Genomic DNA, 19,551 nt, shown 5'->3' with positions numbered 1-19,551 from the left:
CCAAGAAGTGTGTATAACAAAGAAAGAAGTACAACATTTAGGATTGAAGGCAGCCTTGTTGCGTGGATTTTACTGGTTCCTACAACTTGTAAATATGGGCCATTAACCTGCATTTTCTAATTAAGTGGTTATACAGATTAAATATATTTTTATAGTTTAAAGCCTTTTCATTGAAAGGTGCATAAGTCAAACACATGATATCCTACTGCCCTGTGACTAGTAAAAATGCACAAGTATTTCCATGTACTGCAAGTTCTTAAAAAGCTAAATTTGAAATAAAGTGTAGAAACACAGCAGATTGATGTTACTTGGGTTAGGCACTCCTTAATGCTGCTCAAACTGTTTAAACCTATCAGAAAAGTCACCTCTGTCCCAACCCTGAAAACAAGGACTGCCAGTAGCGAAGAAATTAAATTTAATGTTACAAAAGAAGGCATATCAAAATATCAAACTACACTTGCATGTGGCAGTTGAACAAGTGAGTGCAAGGTTGAAGAAAAAGTTAAAATCTATGAAAAAATTTAGATTAATGATTACAATACTAGATCAACTTTACACAGCTTGAATTTGCAGCTGTTCTTTGCTTTTAACTCCCTCCTGCCCAAATATATTGACTTCCTTCGAGAAAAGGAGCTCTCTTAAACAAAATGTGTCACGTTTGTTTGTATTATTCAGAACAAAACAGTTTTGCTGGCAGAGATTGTGGGTTCGCAGGGACATTTAAGCTTTCATTAAACTGGAAAGCAGTCAAGTCTTTGTGTCTACAAATTTTACATTTAATAGTTCCACAAATTTGGCAAAAGTTCACAATGACGTCTAGGATGTCTTCACCAAATCGTAGACATAAATATGGAAATCATCATCAAACTTGATGAAATAGACAGATGGTTTGGCTTCAACTTGATGAATGACCATGCCAGTCCTTTTTGAGCCATCTTCTTTGGCATATTCCACTTGTTTGCCTACCAGGCTGTCCACAACTTCCCCTGGTTCCCGTTCCGCAGGAGGCGAATCATCTGTAACACAAAACCAGTGTACTTTGGTAGACATTAATGGAATTTTTCAGTATAGAAGACAACTGCTGAGTCTTTCTTTAAAACTCATATGAAACAATCAGAAGTTTTAAATACAGCATATGTAGAAAATTCATTTTGTTCAGACAAGCACCATGCTTATAGAAAGTACAGTTGCAGAAAAATTTTCAAATAATACTGTCTTTCAGCTTTATTAAGACAAAAATAGCGTTCTGATTCATAAGAGAAGTCAATCTTTTGACATGAAGGTTTACACACAAGTTACAGAAGATGTCTGTGGATAATTGAATTTAAGCCACCATCAGAAAAAGGAACTGCATCTCCTTAGCAGAAAGGCAGCCAAACTAAACCTCCCTCTTCCCATACACATTACTCGAAGTTTCAGCACATGCATACCACTGCAACAAAGACATCTCTTCTAAAATGTTAGTAAGTATAAACTCCATACTGAAAAGGGCTTTTGGCTCCATACTGGAATACCGCCGTTGGTAAAGTCTAACCATATTATTTTCTTGTCTAGCAATACCTAGCCAGAAATATTCTTATATTTTAGATGATGCCTATGCTAACTTTGGATACAAAAAGTTGTGATACGTAACATGGCAGTTGCCAACGGGTTGGTTACAAGCCAATCACAGAACAAATGTGATAAAAGGTAAAACCACTGTACTGGAGAACCAGAAGCTAACCATACCTCCTCTCTCAGCTGGTCTTCCTTTTGACTAGATTATCTAAACTTGTGTTTTGTATTCTAGTGAGGAATTTTCTTAATGATGGTTATACCCAATGTGGCCTTTATTCTTGAAATCCTAAGCTTTTAAATTAACATCTTTGTTCCAAGTTTGCATTAAGAATCCCGCACAGATTTCACTCATTTTCTTTCCAGTTCTGAGAGTTGTGAAAGAACTCCCAAACGATCAAAAAAAAAACCCAACAGGGAATGAACAGTTTGGCTTGTACTTACACTTAAGACTCTTCCATAAACTTAAGAAGTTTCTCTTTCAATTTTTGTTACAGTTCCTCTATAAATGCACTGTCATACATTATTATCCTCGTAATATCAGTTTTATATGAAGAGTCTTCCTTGGCAAAGATGCAAGTTAAACTCTTACATTTTCATTTGCAAGGAATTATGAAGTGTTGACAAAGTTTTAGTATCAGATCCAACAATACATTTTCCCCTGACCAAAGAATAGTTTAAAATAAATCATCTATAAATTTAGGTCTCCTCATGTATGCAAAGCCTGTCTTTGAGAAGAGAGATACTACAGCAAGTTCCCCCAGATTTACAGACATACTTCAGGTATTCTAAAATCTGATTTCAAAAATACTACTCTTAACATCAATCGTTGACTTAAGGATACAATTCAAAAGATCTGGAAAGCATGCAGATTCAGAGGAGGTAGCAAATACTTGGAAGTGTTTTGGAAACAGGTAAGCAGTACATAGTCTGGTGGTGAGCACAGAGGGAAAAGTGCACTAAAGACAGTTAGCTCTTAAATGGAAAGAAAGCACAAGCTCCTTCCCTACCCCCACCCCCAAAGGTAGAAGAAAGCAGAGAACACTTAAAATACATTCCAACACCTTTTTAATAGTTAAGAAAGACCAAGAACAAATTATCTGAAAGTTCAAATTTGAAAGAGCTTGCTTTATTTCTTTAGGAAGAGGAAAGTCACTTTTTTCAATTAACATTTGGTGGCTCACTCTTTAAAAGCAGCAGATCGGTTGCTTTTTGTGAGTGTGGTGGGAAAAATATCTAAGCACAGATGATTATTACAGACATTATGCAAATAAGTGCCACTTGTTTATTTAGCCAGAAGACTGTTATCAGTGCTATATCTGAAGGAAGACAGTGTCAAACTAAACAAATTAATTATAACACGTAACTACACTTCAGTTAGCCAACCAGTACAATTATCCAATTATTAATCTTCTTTGAAGCCCAGGCTGCCTCTGTCAGAAGTGTTTTAGGTACATGGGAGAAGTAAAACCAAAGTATTCCTTACAAGCTTTTTTTCCTCTTTTTTGTACTGGCTATCCAAATCTCCTGAACAACATTTATTCTCTGAAAATCCTTCTAAACTAACACAAAAATTCCTGATGACTTTCACTTCAAGAAGAGAGGAAAAAAATATTCCTTCCTTATCTGCTGAAATAGTTTTCTTATTAGTGTGTTGCAATATATGAGAGAAAACAAGTTTTCAAAATATTAGTATTTCTTTCCCTCAAGAAGTTACTCAAAAGTTTTCACACTGAAAACACCTACCCCAATGGAATTAATCTGACTATATTAGTTGGTCCCAAAAGATTATTCCCACAAGAATTGTTTCAGAAACATGAATCATGAGCCATCTTAATGAGTTGTGATACTTCTATAAGAAAACAACAGTGGGTAACTTCTGGTTTGTCAGCTCTCATTAAAAAATCCAGGCATACTTTCTTCCACAGGAGTATGTACATATTTTCAGCAGAATTAGGAGTAATTATAGAAAATGCTTTCCCTGTGTGTGTCACTGCTGATAAAATATTTCAGCAGTTAGCACAGATGTTCTTTGTTGTGCTATAACCTTTTATAGTAGTGATACTTAAAAAAAAAGAAGAAAATTAAATGCAGTAACAAACAAGATCTTTGCTTGTCAGCTCTCCTGTCCATAAATAAAACAAAGTCAAATGTTAATATAAAAAGCTGCCACTTTCCAGAAGAAAACAGTGACTGTCCTACTTACTTGAATCAGGCATAATGCGAAGGTCACCTTCTTTATAATCATCTAAGAGTTGGTACATGTACAAGACGGGATCTTTCTCGTACGTAATATAAAACCATGTGTTCATAATAGGAGCTCGAGCCAAAACCATCCCCCTCCACTCATCTTTTGAGCCATCCTCTGTCTCAAACATATGTTCCACAGCTTTACCAATCATTGTGTCTGCCAGGTGGGCATCACTAATTCGAGATGAAGCTGAAATGACAGCATTTCATAAATTAGTTCAATAGCACAGATATGTCTTCGTGAAGAATAATCTTTACTCTTATTCATAAACAAATTTCACTGAAGTTAGTCAATTAATATACAAAACAAACGCTGTCCATTCCAAAGAGTTTATACTGAAGAACTGCAGAACTTCACAATGTTGTTAAAGTAACAATACATCATCGTGCTCCCTATGATCCAGCAGTCATTATGCAAGGTAGAGGGAGATACACTGAGGCCACAGAAGTGAAGACTCTTTGTATTTTAACTATATACCGGACAGGGAGAGGCAGGCAGGAGAGAAGAGGAAGAGAAGCCAATCACAGATTAAGTCTATGAAGTTATTAATGAAACTTTTGGATTTAGTTCCCCCCAGCACTACTCTAGAGACTGCTATTGCTTGTTTTGCAGTCAGAAGAAGAAACAGCTTAAACTGTTTATAAACTAGTAATCACTCGAGTAAATGTCAAACTTTGCAGTTTGAAAACCCTACAGTTTAACAAGCCAGGTCTAATTCTGAAAATCAAAAAGCCTAGTTACTAATCAAGTTATTTCACTTAGAAAATGCCTTTTCCCCCCATTACTAACAGTACTTAGGGGAAGTACATGAGGAGAAAAGTAACATTATTTCTGTCAGACACACACAACAGACAACACATCCAATATTGCTCTGAGTTTAAGTTTAGCAGAAATATCATTGTTAACTTTCCATATGTTCTTAGGCACAAGACTCTAAACAAAAAACACAGAATGTATTGCATACCACTTAAAGACAGAAGACAGCACTGCACTGACTGGTATCATCAAATCTTCATGGAATCAAGAAAATTTAAACAGAGCATTTAGATTACCTGCCATGTGACAAAACCAAAATTGACTAGTAACACCTAAGTGGTCAGATGCTATCTTGGGGGAAGTCTGGAGAGATTACTGGAGAACATTTAAAAGTAAATGTCAGCTTATATATATGTGAATCTAGGAGAAAAACCAAAACACCTACCAACTCTGTCTGGAAGAACTTCAAGAGCTGAAACTCTTTCATCTTTGTGCAGTTCTAGTCCATACACACAGTCAAATCCATCATACTTTATAAGATAGAGAGAGGGATTTACAGGAACTTGATCAAGAACTGTGCCCTTCCACTGTGTTACAGGTCCACTCCCTTCTTTCCATCCATGCTGTATTCTGCAGCCTACAATATTTCTTCGTGGCTGAGAAATAGGTTTGCTTGGTCCCACATTGTTTCTATGCTTTCTGTACACAGATACAAACATAATATTAAACAAGTACATACATATTCAAAATTCTACATCAGACAAGAGCTGTACGCTTTTTAAGATGGCAGTATATTTCATAGCTTAGTGCACCTTATTCAAATTAGGGTATAAAGCATATTACACTGTATTGGCAAAAAAAAAGAAAAACACACCGAAAAGTAGTGAAACATTTTTGATGTTCTTTGTAAGACCAGTTTCCTAACAGGCATTTCTAAAACTGGTTTTCTTAAGCCAAAAGAACCATTTTAGCCCTTGCTACACTGAATGTTAAAAGTAAAACTCACCTGATCAGGTCTTGAAGCACATGGTTGCCTGGCACTATTATAACTTTACTACCTTGTTGCTCTCTGCAGAACAGTAAACACAACTCCTGTCCCAGAAGAAAGTAGTCAGTGGAAACACTACCAGCAGCTGACTAAATTTCTTCCAAGGTATTTATTTTCCCTAACTTGTGTTTTCACCTGAAGGAAATTTAGCTTCCTTTTCCATTTACAGATATTTTTGACTTCAAGGATTTTTGAAGACACATTGTAGCGACAACACTTCTCTAGCATCCCTTTTTAGTACAGCGAAAGAAAAATGGTATGCAATGGTAATGGCAATAGAAGGGATACTCTCTAAGGCAGAAAACAGATTAAATATACTTTTTTGTCCTTCCTATATTTTCATGGAATATGCAAGGAAATTCCCTCTGGTGAATAACAGTTGTTCTGATCAACAGCCATGTAAGCTATCTGACAGTTTTAAATCACTGAAAGTGTTCTGCAAGTTTTGTTCTACTCAGTTATTAAAACCATGAATTGACAACATTGAATACAAATGGAAGAAACTAAGGAATACTATGGCATTATACTGGTGATAAGAAATTAATATTGTGCCTATTTTAGCATGTTACAATGCACATATTAATTCCTAAAAAGACCATTTAGAGGTTTGACTGATCAAAATTCTCATGAATGTCAACTAATTGTAAACTAAAGTTTTGGGTTACTACTTGTAGCATGCTTAATTTAAGTGGCAGTAAAATATGAACACCACTACCATGCTTAAAAGCAACACCTAAAAGAGAGTATCAGTTGCAGAAAACAATACTCTTCCTTAGATTAGAGATAGTGATTAAAGAGAAATGTCTCCAGGAACGATGAATGCTCTCAGAGAAGTCCCTGTATGATCCAAAAAAAGACAAATAACAATCATACCATTGAAATCCTGTAAGCAGTCTTTCAGAATAATGTGCTCACTACATGACATTGGAATGCTTAGTGCTGAAGATATAATCACAACTATGAAAAACAAGATGTACAATTCCTTCAGCAGCTTGTCCCACCTCCAGACTCTTAATTCACCAAGAAGATCTCAGCAGGGGGTTTTGCCAAAATTCACTTTTGTTATCAGTGGAGCTCTTCAGCAAGATCAAACTGCAGTTTTTGTATTCCTAACTTAGATAGCACAGGTTATAACAGGAACTCCAAATTCTTCCAGTTAAGAAACACTCTCCCACAAAGCTGTTTCTAATTTTATGCAGAAACTAGAACACAAATTCTAGTTCTTGCTCAAGTATATATATACACATTTTAATCATGACAGCCTCAGTACTAGTTTACTGTTACAAAATGAGATCAGAGATCTGGTTCTTGGCACAATAAAAATGAGTTTGTTTGGCATGGAATTAATATATTTAGTTCTAATGAATCATAGTTCCATTCTAAATAAGAATAGAACCAACTGAAGACAAAAAAAAAATAAAATAGATAAACCAATGTTATTTTTAAGCTGTTTGTCTATGGTGCTAATCATCTCATCATTGAAAAATGTAAAAATAACACTAGTCACGTACAACCTCACAGTCAATTTTACCTTATGCCTATAAAGCATAAACCACTCCAATGTTTAAATTGGAACAATTAAGTGAAAAGCTCTGCACTCATTTTAAAAAATATGATGGAAAAAGCCTACCTAACTGAGTTCAAACTAGTAAATACCTTTAAAATGCCTCAGAGAGCAAAAAGTATTACAAATTTAATTACAAGCCAAGTACTTGCCAGGTGTACTTGCAGTTCAAGATTTTGTTTGAAGGTTATACTGCTGAACAGCCATTCACTCTCATTTGCAGTGATTCATACTGTAAGAAATGTGATTTTCAAACTAGTAAATTACCAAGGAAAACCTACTTCTTACATCTGAACATGTGGTAAAAAACCAAGCATGGGTTTCTAACCATCAATAAATAATCGCTATGAATATACCTCCAAGTAAGACAACCAAGTAACCAACTGAAATTTCTCCTCTCCTCAACAGTGGGTTATTTCTGTGATATACCAAGTAATACAAATGTACATAGCCTTCTACGATGCTATATCCAGAAGGTCCAACACAATTTTTCCCTTCTGTTTCATTACAATTATGTTTAAAATTCCACAACAATTCTCCTAGACATTCAAAACATGGAGTCAGAAAAAACAGAAAACAGCAAGTCCTGGAAATAGCTCTTGACACACCAGACACATCTTCACTGTAAATGGCCCTTTAATCCCCCAAAATTTCAGATCCTCTTCCTTATCTTGAAGGCAGTAAGCTGGTAAGTAAAACCTAGTTATGTGAAAAGGTTTAATTATCAGAACCTGACTTTAGAAACTTTCTAAAGACTACACAGGCAGAAATAAATATTCCCAGATTTTAAAGCTGTATTTATACAGCCCTCAAACAAACTTTTATGTGGCAGCTGCTACCAGGGAAACCAATGTACTGCAGAACTGCACATGACTGGTAACAGAAAAAAATTCAACCATTGCATCAGGGTTGTGCTTGAAAGACAAACCAGCATATAAACCTTTTATAAAAAGGAGAATGGCAATTCCCAATAACCTATCAAGTAAAGTTATCCATTTAGGTTTGGTTGTTGTTTTTTATTCCTGATCATCTCATCTCAGAAAAACATCATGGAGTAGAACTAAGGATAAAAACAGAAGGGTGAAAGAAAACTGTATCCCTCAAATGGGCAAAAAAGGCAAACTGTGAAAAACGGGAAGGAAAACTACAAAACAGTATAAATGCAGTAGAGCATCAATGGTCAGTACAATTTCAAGTCTTTCATGGTGCTGAGCAGAAAAGCTATTAAAAATAGGATCAAAAAATGATTACAATTGTGATCTTATTACAGATTATCAATAATAGCAGTATGGTGATAATTGTTATTAACTAATTTTCACAGTATTCAGACTATGAGGCACATTAGTTGAGGCAAAAGTTTTAAAGTACTTTCTGTATTCCCTCAAAAGCCATCTTTCAGTTCTGAATTTCATCTTCAGATGCTGCAGGAACCAAGATTACAAGTTAGCTTTAAGTGGGATCAGAATTTTAAAATATTTAAGTGCACTTGTAGTTAAATTGCAGGTATAACCTGTGCCTCAAAGTCCCTCAATTGTTACTACAAGAAATCTGAAGAGTCTATGAAGAAAGGATTGTTTCATACTATTTCCTGCACTCTTCCTTATGCACCAAGGGTAGAAAGAATGAGATCTGGGAAATTAATAACTGATCCGATGACAGTGAGGTCAGCCATCATATTGGCAGAGATGACCACCACCCATTGACAGAGCACTTGGAAGAACTGCCCTATAACCACAGAAACCATTTCCAAAAGGCTCAACAGTTAACTACCATTCGGTAAAGAAGACCTATCCACATTGCTCATTCTATCACATCCTCAATTACTGACTCATGCCCTGTTCCATCCTCTTGGCTCCTTCCCCTGTCACAAACCTTCTGAAGCTAGTTTGAAATCTCCTCGATGGCCTTCAAGTGCCAGTAGGGTTGTTCCTCTTTTTCTCTAAATGATGAATAACTAAATAAATAACTAAATCAGTGACAACATATGCATTACTAGCTCATTATCTACCGTAATGGCTCAGAGTAGCATCATCATATATTATTATATAACCGTTCATATCCTACTCATTTATGGTAAACTACAAATATGAACAATTCTCTACTTCTCTGCCTCATTCTCAGACAAGTCAGTGAGCAGCACGCAAGAAATCATCTTGATTTGGTATAAAAAACCTTTACTAAATAATTAATAAACAATTTAACTAGGCTACAATAACATAAAACTAAGCTGGATGCTTAAGTTAAACGCCTCAAAATCATGTCACTTAGGATCAAAATTTTTATGCCCCATAAAAGCCTTTATGCTAACAAATTTACAGCCTATTTAGGTATTTAAATAAGTGTATATCAACACAACAACAAAGACAAATCTAGCCACCCTCAAGTACAAAAGGCAACCCACCTCTGATAGTCTTCCCATCATACACTCCTTTCTCTGAGCGGTTGAAAGAGAACAAGAAAAATTAAGTTTTAACCAACTCTACCTGCCCCTAGACAAATAAATGTTTCTCTTTGCCTTCTGTGAAGATAGACAAGAATGGATAATGATGAGCTGGTGGAAGGGGCTAGAGTAGTTTTACATCAGGTGTTGTCTCTGGGAAACAGTTAACACTGTTAGCAGTGATTAACTATGTTAATCATGGAAAATACACCTCCTGAACAAATCACTTTCAATTGATGCACCACTATAGGACTTTATACTTAGAATACAACTAGCAACATTTCAGTAACTTTCACACTTACCCAGCTTAGACCTCTCCCACCAGAGATGTAATCAGATATGATATCTTGCTGTTTGACAGTAAGACCAATTATGCCCAGAATATTACCTCTGTTTTCACACAGCAACTCACCAATGTTCATCTGATAATATTTAAGAATGTTGTAGAGGGAAAAGTATGTGCCATGAATGTGTAGGATAAGCAGGTATCCTTCACACACAAATAGCAGCCTTCTTACAGAAGTATTTCAGTATATTCTTTATTTCAGAAATGTGAAAAATCCTTTTCAAAACTACAGCTGTAGTGAATACAAGATTAGCTACTTCCAAGATTACGTCCAGACTAGGTTATCAGTAAGCATACTTTGCAGTTTTTATTGGTCTGGTGACAACGCATGAAATATGCGACAGAAAACAGAGATCCTACAGTACATGTGGCTAATTTCTGGCTTGGAACTCCTTCTCTTTGAATTCCAGAAAGAATTACAAAATTGCATTCAAGTATAATTTCATATTAACACTCAAAACAATGTTTGAAACTTTGTGGGGCATTCTTTCCTACTACCCTTCTGAAAGAACTGAAAGTCTGACTACATATGTGTACAGATTGAGTATTATTCCACGTGACTTTCAAGAACAAAGTGAGTAGAACAATACAGATATATTTCTAGAACAGTATTTCCAGGCACTGAGAGCTATACTTTAATAAAAATACTAACAACTTACTTGTGGGAAGTTCTTTTCTTCATCATGCTGGCAGACACTCCTGCATGACCTACAATATAAATGATGTTGGAATTATTGAAAAATAAAGTGTGTATACAATGCCAAAAAAGCCACCTTACACAGACGTCTTCCTTCTGAATGTCAAAACATAAAGAATCCAAACACTTCATGACTGATCAATGAACTGCTACAATGGGAGAAGACTCTGCAGAGACAGACACAGGCTATGTGATCATGAAGCTGCAGTTGACCCCAGATGGATGCCAGGTGCCCACCAAAGCTGCTCTACCACTCTCCCTCCTCAGCTGGATGGGAAGAGAAAATGTAATAGCAGGTTTGTGGGTTGAGACAAGGAAGGACAGGGAGAGATCACTCAGCAATTACCTTTATGGGCAAAACACCTCAGTTGGAGAAAATTAATTTAATTCAGATTAGGGTAATGGGAAGATAAAGACACATGTTAAAACACCTTTCCACACCCTTCCCTTCTTCTCAGCTCAATTTCACTCCTGATTTCTCTACCTCCTCCCCTCCAATAGCACAGAGGGACAGGACATGGTTGTTGCAGTCATTTCATCACATGTTGTCTCTGTCACTTCTTCCTCCTCAGGGGGAGGACTCCTCATACTATTCATGTGCTGCCACGTGTGGTCCCTCCTACGGGAGACAGTCCTCTACAAACTTCCCAAACATGAGTCCTTCCAATGGACCGCAGTCCTTCATGAACTGCTCCACGTGTGTGTCCCTTCCACAGGGTGCAGTCTTTCAGGAATGGACTGCTCCAGCATGGATCTGCAACAAGGCTTCAGGTTCTGCCAGGAGACCTGTTCCAGTGTGGGTCCTCTCTCTCCACGGGTCCACAGGTCCTGACAGGAGCCTGCTCCAGCCCGGCATTCCCACGGGGTCTCAGCCTCCTTTGGGCATCCACCTGCTCTGGCGTGGGGTCCTCCCTGGGCTGCAGGTGGGGATCTGCTCCACCATGGACCTCCATGGGCTGCAGGGCACAGCCTGCCTCACCGTGGTCCTCACCACAGGCTGCAGGGGTCTCCACTCTGGTGCCTGCAGCACCTCCTCCCACTCTTTCAGTGACCCTGGTGTCTGCAGAGTTGTTTCTCTCAGATTTTCTTACTCCCCTCTTCTGGCTGCAATTGTTGTTGGAGCAACTTTTTCCCATTCTTAAATGTTATCCCAAAGGCACTACCTTTGTCACCAACGGGCTCATCCTTGGCCAGTGGTGAGTCTGACTTGGCTCTGGCTGGCATTGGCTCTATCAGACATGGGGGAAGCTTCTAGCAGCTTCTCACAGGAGCCACCCCTGTAGCCCCTCCTGCTACCAAAACCCTTACCATACAACCCAATACAGAAATTCAGGGATGGACGTAAGTAGTGACTGATCACAAATATTAGTAAGAATGCTGAACTTAACAAATCAGCGTCCTGTGCCGTCTTTGTTCTAGGCAAATGGCAGCTGAAACGATCAATCAGCTACAACAGTTCAACTGTGTGTGTAACCTTTCATCCCTGAGTAAATCAAAAGGGTGCAAATACACATATTCCTGAGTTAGCCAGACCAGCACTGGGGAAGTATATACACATCTCAGCCTAACAGAGCACATAAAAATCGAATAAAGAAGAGAGCTTTGAGAAGACCAACAGGCTTGAGCTGGCCTCAACTCATGTATTCCTTCCAGGAAACTGGGGATGCCCAGTGCTGTGACAGTGAGCATGTTATAGAGACCAGTAAACAGAATCACATTTGTACTGAGATGCAATTGTATATTGCAATTACTACATTCTGCTAAGAACTGGTGATTTTATGATTGTAACATTCTGCTAAACCAAAAACCACTGCAATGTCAAACAACTTTTAAAAACCCTCAAAAAAGTGGCCAGAGAGCGGTAGACTCCTGATAGTCATGATAGTCTGTGACACAATAGGGTGAACATTACGTACCAACAGTTCAGTAATACTGGGAATTATGATTTAGCACTTGAGTCATGAATAAGAGCCTAAAAGAGGTGACTCGCACTGTGAGTAAGGAATGGTACTGAACAGACTGCAGTGTTTAGAGGGTGTAAAACCTTGTGAGTGCTAACAAAAGCTAGCTGATAAATTGGAAAAAAAGAAACAGAGACTAAGTCAAATTTCTTATGGATAGAAAAACATTGCACTGATCCCAGTGATATTTTGGGATGAATATGAAAAATAGAAAGTTTCTAATAAGTTGGAGAGGGGAAAAGGGAAAGCAGGCTTGTTCTGTTTGATTAGAAAGCTACCTGTGAACAGTAGTGAAGTCAGCAGAGGAGATATGCAAGAAAAATATGATAGAAAAAAGTTACAAAAGATAACATGATGTATAAAAGGTGATGTGCACAGCCAGAAAAATCAAAGTTCTTACAGTGAAAACTGCAGCCTCGGATCGTAGCCACCGTCCAGGTGTAGGGATCATTTACTAAGGTCAATGCAAATAGACCCTGTTAAAGTGATGGTTGCTATGTATGCTGAGGATGATAAATGGCCAGGATATGTCTATCTTGATCCTGGTTCTCCCAGTCTTCCTTGTTGTACTGTTTTTGGCTGGAATGGTGTTAAATTTATTCATGGTTGCTTGTATGGGTCTATGTTTTGGATTTGTCCTGAAAGCAGTGTTGAAAACACACTGATGTTTAGTCACTGCTGAGCAGTGCTTACACAGCATCAGGGCCTCTTCGGCAAGTCAACTGGAGGTGCACAAAAAGCTGGGACAGGGCACAGCTGAGACAGCTGACCAAAGGGATATTCTTCCATACCACCTGATGCCATGCTCAGCAACAAAATGAGGTGCTGTGTGTGTGGTGTAGTGTGCTGCTGCTTGGGGACTGGCTGACATTGGTCAGTTGGTGATAAGCAATTGTTTTCATTTGCATCACTTGTCTGTCTTAGGTTTTATTTTCCCCTGTGTTATTCATTTCTAGTTTCTTTACATTTTTCTTCTCATTAATTTAATCTCTTTTTAATTATTGAACTGTTATCTCAATCCATGAGATTTTTTTTTTTCACTTTTACTCTTCTGATTCTCCTCCCATCCCTCCTGTGGTGGAGTGAGCAAGTGGCTGTGTGGTACTCAGCTGCCAGCCAGGGTTAAACCACAACACTCATGATGACTATTCATATGATCCAGGAAAAGAACGTAACTTTAAAGTGGTTGCTCCCGTGACAAAAGTCAAGCGGATGCATTCTCTTGTGAGATGTTTTATCTTAAGAGTTAGTTAACTGATTTCCAAACTAAATTTTCAGCTAAACCAGGAGACACACCCCTAGAATGGATGACCAACATGTTTATGGGGAAAAGGAGCAAACCAGGTTATCCTCACCATAGAGGACGCTCCAGGTTCAGTACTAAGGACTGGAGATTCTCCTACATACCCTGCACTGCAACAGGCAGACTTTCTGTGGGGCTGTGCTGTCTGCTGCGCCAGGCAGCTCCCTGCCAGCCATCAGGGAGGGATGGGGGGTGGGCAAGGGAGATGGTGGTGGAGGAATACTCAAGAATTGCAAATCACCATGCTGAAATCTGCCACTTCAGACATGGTGGACAGAACCAAGCCTGTCGGTCAGGACAGGCAGCCACCAAGTCTCCTGGTTGCTACAGCACAGAGAAGTTCCGTCAGCCACGGGCCCACCATGTGAGTTTTTACAGGGCTCAGGACAAAAGGCAGAGGGGTGGCTCACACTATCAAAGGGCCACTGTGATAGCCACTGTCAGTGTAATTGCTGTATTACACTTGTGTTGTGATTCCAGTAGATTGCTCTCCTAAATCAGAATCCCATGTAATGTCAATTGTCTTCAGCTGGTATCAAAACATTAAAACCTCCTTGTCTGCAATATCTGAAAGAACCTGGTCAGAGTGCTGGACTGCCACGTATGTAACTCTGATATCTAATGTGTATGTACAAGCATGCACAGGATTTCAACTATGGATGCTTAAATTAACACCTACAGAGAAATATTTGAGTTTCTCTATATAAGTAAACAAACCAATTCTTTTAAATTTAACACTGTGTCTGTTCCAACCATAGCTCTGGAATAGATATGTGCTGAAAACTTTCATGACAGTAGTAGTGTCACACAAGAGACAAGCGCTGAAAGCACCATTAACCTTCAAGTCTTCATAAGTATTTTAATCTTTTCATTTTCATACAAAAGAGGACATATACAAAGTTACAGAAATGGCAGAATTAAAATAATACTACATCTTATGTTTATGATGCTCAAGCTCATATCAAGCCCTCAGGAACCTGCATTTCCAGCTGTAATGATATGTGAACCGCAGAGATTTCAAAAATTAAGCCTCACATGCCAATTACTACAGTAAAGGTCCTATTTGGAATTTTTTTGACTGTTATAAGACCAAAAAATTAAACTGCATCTTTATATGAACTATTAGCTGGAAGTTAAAAAATGGTGTCACAAAAAGCTTGATTAGAAACCCAAAAGACTGGGATTTTACAACCACAAAACAAACTTTCTGGTCATACTGTCTGCTACCTCTTCTGTATATGAGGAGACTTCGTTTTATTAATGAGTAATATAAACCATGTTCTCATAAAAGCAGAATTCTTAGAAAGAGGATCTGTTCTTATACCGTACAGGAACTGCATCATCAGAACACGAACACATGCACTATATATTTCACATTACTGGCTGATGAGAGAAAGCAAGATTTTGTCTAAATTAGGTCAAATAGTTAAAGCCACTACAGAAGTAACACCCATGTATTCTGCAGAATGGTTCATCACAAAACTTGCTTTCTGTCCTCTGCTCAAGGACTGTGAACCTGTACATAAGAAGGGAGGTGCAAACCATTAGTCTTACAAAGTGAAGAATAGGAATGCTAGAGGTACACAGAAGGAAGATTTACTACAGAAGCTGCAACAAACACAAATGAGAAGCTGCAAAGACTTCTGGGAATGGGCATTTTCCTTGTTCACTAGCTTCTCACCTTGGGAACCTCTTATTTTTGATAGGATCCAACTTGTTCATTTACGTAGTGACCTCTAAACCAAAGCCAACTAAGACGACTATGTACTGCTCAGCTTCTTATGTCAGTCAGTACCTTAAGATAAGCTTCCAGTTTAATACAGAAAATTATGGCATTTGGATGTTTAATACAAATATAACAAGCTTTCACGAAGACAGAAAAGCAAGTATTTGAATATCCTAGAACAAACTCACTCTCATACTGACCACAAGCCTATTTGCCAGAATTCGCCTTTGGTTTTGCATTGAATTCAGTAATGTCTGAAGAAGATGCAAACTCCTTTTAAAGACATCTCAGGTTATACTATTTAATTGTGCAGCACTTCACTTGGCTAGGCAGCTGCAGAAACTGTAGCAGTTGTTCAGCGAATCATGAACATTTCTATCCCCTACAGCTGCTCTAAATAGGGGGGTGGAACAGCACAGAATCCTTACATTTAGCGTATTATAGTAACAAGGTCAAAATCAGAATTATCTGATAAATATGCCTGCTTGAATCTTTCTGGCTCCAGAATTCCTTCAGCAGTGGTTCTTCCACTACTACTGGAACGCTGCAAGAAATTTATGAGCTACTCATAGGGCCAAAGTTCAATAACAACCATAGTTTGGAGTTGCAGGTAACCTTTGAGGTGGTGGGCTGGGTGTATGGTTAAACACACACACATGCACCCTCCCCCATCACACTGCCAAATTTCACTGCCTGATCACCTTTCAGTCACCAAAACCAAAGGATGATGTCCAGATGAAATGGTAGTAACCCACAGGAACTGTTTCAAACTGCTTTTTCTCCCATTTATTACCAAAAACATCTAAAACAAAATAACTGCTAAAACAATTACAGATATTTATTTAAAAACCCCAATAAAACCCCAAGAAAATGCAGTTTTTATAACTTAGGAAACTAGTATCACACTTTAAGACCATACACTGCATAATGCTGTAAGCCCCAAAATTGTATCCGTAAGATGTGCACACTTCTAGCTGTTCAACAGCAGCATGTGAAAGACCGTTTCTGTAATAGGGGCTTACACTAACATCCAGAGATAGCATGTATGTTCCAACAGACACGAGCACCAGTAGTAAAAATACAAAAAGTATGTTGAACAGCCCTTGTCACACAGAGGAATAGCTGCAGACCACAAAGCACCTCTGTAGCCATCATCTCGTCCTTGCAAAAATCTCATCTGTCCCATGCCAAAATAAAACATGTTTCAAGCAGCTAACTCGATGTAGTCTTTGAATAGCTGCAAAAACTAGTCATTTGAGGTGGATGAAGGCCATTATCACCAAGAGCAATAGAATCAAGCATTTAATTGTCATGTGGTCTCTTTTTTTCTGAGGCTTGGTTAATTCTGCTCCTAACAGATCCTTACAATATATCCTTAAAGTTCAACAGCAAAACTAGAAACCATGTTTCTGAATACTTCTACTTTGCTCTAGACAAAGACAGATAAAGAAAAAGGGTAAGACAAGACACACTAAAAAAACCATACTTTCCAGATGTTGACTCCAAGGGAAGTATACATGTCATTTCAGCTGGGGGGTATAGGAGGAGAGAATAGGGTGAAGGATGGGAGAAAGCTACTGGCAATGTTTTTGTTAGTGTAACATCAGACAGAGCACTTCATTCAACCCATGAAAATCAGATAGGCTCTTCAAAACACACCAAAAATATCTTACTTCTCTCAGTATCCCCTGTGTTTAAAATTATCAGCAAAAGCTGGACACTTTCAGTATTTCCTGTTGGAGCAGTGGTAATCCCATGGGAATTATTCTGTATCTGAAGGTTATTTCAGAATTACTTTCAGGTACCCAAGAAATACTTCAACATACTTATTCACACCTATCATTGCCCAAACCCAACTTAAAAGAGTTTGGGGAAAGAACAAGTTTTTAACTGAAGTAGACCAGAAGTACAGAGATAAAGTGAATTCTGCTGAATGATTTCACTGCAATCCTAAGTAAGTCACATCTAGGAGTGGAATCTCTTTCCTTAGATCACAAAGACACTACTGCAACAACTTACATTTGCTTTTAAATGGGAAAAAACTACAAAAGCTTGTATATGTCTTAACGTCTCCTAGTTCTTTTCTTTACTAAGAAATTATTTCATGTTTTCAAATCACCCAGTAGAGGTATTACAATTGGTCCTGACCATCATGCAGTCTGGTGGGATTCTGTACCTCTGGGAGATATCTGCTAGGGGACCATGCCTTTCACTTATACAGCATTGAACAGGTGATCACTAGACCCAAAAGAAACCAAAAGTAAGTGTAAACATAAGGGTAATCACAACTTACTTTAAAATCAATTATACTATAAAATGCTAGCTTAAAAAATATATAATCTGTACTCCCCTATATTGGAGACAGACATACAGTAATTAGAGACAGGCACACTGCTGAAACTGTATCCTGGGAAGTGACTCTGTACTTGACAAACTCACAGAGGCTGTAGCCATGTACTATTGTTGTGAAAAAATACAAAGTCTATCTTTCCTTCTTTTCTCCATCTTCAATTCTACCCTCTTATTTCTCCAAATGGAACTAAGAAGTATGTTTTCCAGTACACAGATTTCAAAATCCTAGATACTTTCATTAAAGGTACCTCTTCCTTTACACCTACTCTACAGCAAATAAAAGCATTTCCTTTGCAGGCAGGCAGACAAGATGGATAAAAATAGGTTTTTTCAAAGAAGCCACCACACCTGTAATGTCACTGACTGGTAAGTCTCTACAACAGAATGAAATCAAATTCAGTTGCAAAAACCTTTCTTAATGCATTTAATTTTACCCTGTATGAATATCTGACACGACCATTAGTTTATCTGTACCTCCAGATAGTTTTCTGTAGCCGGTACATGATCCAAAAGTCTCCCAGAATCCAATGATTTTATGATTTTACATGATTGACCGCTCAAATATAAAGTTCATAAACTATTCCCATGCTTTCACCGTATTTTTTAATCAGGAGGAAAAATGAATAATATAAAGACTATATCGATGCTATATTATCTACACCCAGATGATAACAATTTTATAGGCAAGACTTTTAAAACCTTATTTTCCACTTAAAGTATCTAGCTGTTCTGAATCACTGTGTGTTCATGTAGCTTCTTGGAAGTGGCAAACATCTTTAAAAAAGGAAGGGAATAAATATTAAAATACAATGTTTGCATCAATAATGCTGTAAAGCACAGTAAATCCCATATAAAAGTTACTTGTTAATGTACAAGACTACTTTTACAGCTTATCTACCAAATCACAGAATTACTTCTCTCCACCCTCACCCCTTCACCTCAAAGAACTGACCTTTAAGGGTCACCTAGTGTCATGGTTTGAGCCCAGAGGGCAACTCAGCACCCCACAGCCCTTCACTCACCCCTTCCACCTATCAGGAATGGGAAGGAGAAAATGAACCACAAATGGCTGAAAGAATCCAGCTATGGACAGGAAGGGGGAGCTCACCCATTAAAGTCACGGGACTCCTTAGGGGAAGAGAAGAAAACGTCACTTTAATTCAAACACTAACAAACAAAGACAACACTTAGCAGACAAGAGGGGACAGTCAGAAGCATTACCACATCCGAAGAAACACCTCCCCACAGCCCTCCCTTCTTCCCGGGCTCAGCTCTGCTCCCCATCTCTCTCCACCTCCTCCTCCAGCAGCGCAGGGGGCAGGGGGTGGAAGTTACAGTCAGCTGGCCACTCCTGCCTTCTCAGGTGGTGAGGTAAATGTCATACATTCCTCCCCTGCTTCAGGTGGCTCCCCTCCCACCGGAGACAGTCCTCCATGAACCTTCTCCGCAGTGAGTCCTCCCCACGGGATGCAGCTGTTCCGGAGCTGATACGGCGTGGGTCACCCCTGCGTGCTGCAGTCCTCCCGGGGCTGAACTACAACAGTGGGAGCCGT

General features: G+C 38.4%; 1 protein-coding gene across 4 annotated transcripts in view; it reads right to left on the bottom strand.

Annotated features, from left to right (window-relative positions):
- Window positions 1–398: 398 nt before the first annotated feature.
- Window positions 399–19,551, bottom strand: part of SPIN1 (spindlin 1) — a 57,904-nt gene continuing 38,751 nt past the window's right edge. For all 4 annotated transcript variants that reach the window (XM_033005073.2, XM_042787666.1, XM_033005074.2 and 1 more), the window contains exons 3-6: window positions 10,619–10,667; window positions 5,007–5,260; window positions 3,761–3,994; window positions 399–1,016 (exon numbers count right to left, since the gene is read on the bottom strand). In XM_033005073.2, the coding sequence (XP_032860964.1) occupies window positions 817–1,016; window positions 3,761–3,994; window positions 5,007–5,260; window positions 10,619–10,667 (737 nt within the window). In that variant the 3' untranslated portion in view covers window positions 399–816. The remainder of the gene's footprint in view (window positions 1,017–3,760; window positions 3,995–5,006; window positions 5,261–10,618; window positions 10,668–19,551) is intronic.

Source organism: Tyto alba, unplaced genomic scaffold (assembly GCF_018691265.1).
Source record: "Tyto alba isolate M040663 unplaced genomic scaffold, T.alba_DEE_v4.0 Super-Scaffold_13, whole genome shotgun sequence".
Taxonomy (NCBI): Eukaryota; Metazoa; Chordata; class Aves; order Strigiformes; family Tytonidae; genus Tyto; species Tyto alba.
This window is presented reverse-complemented; position numbering and strand designations above follow the sequence as displayed.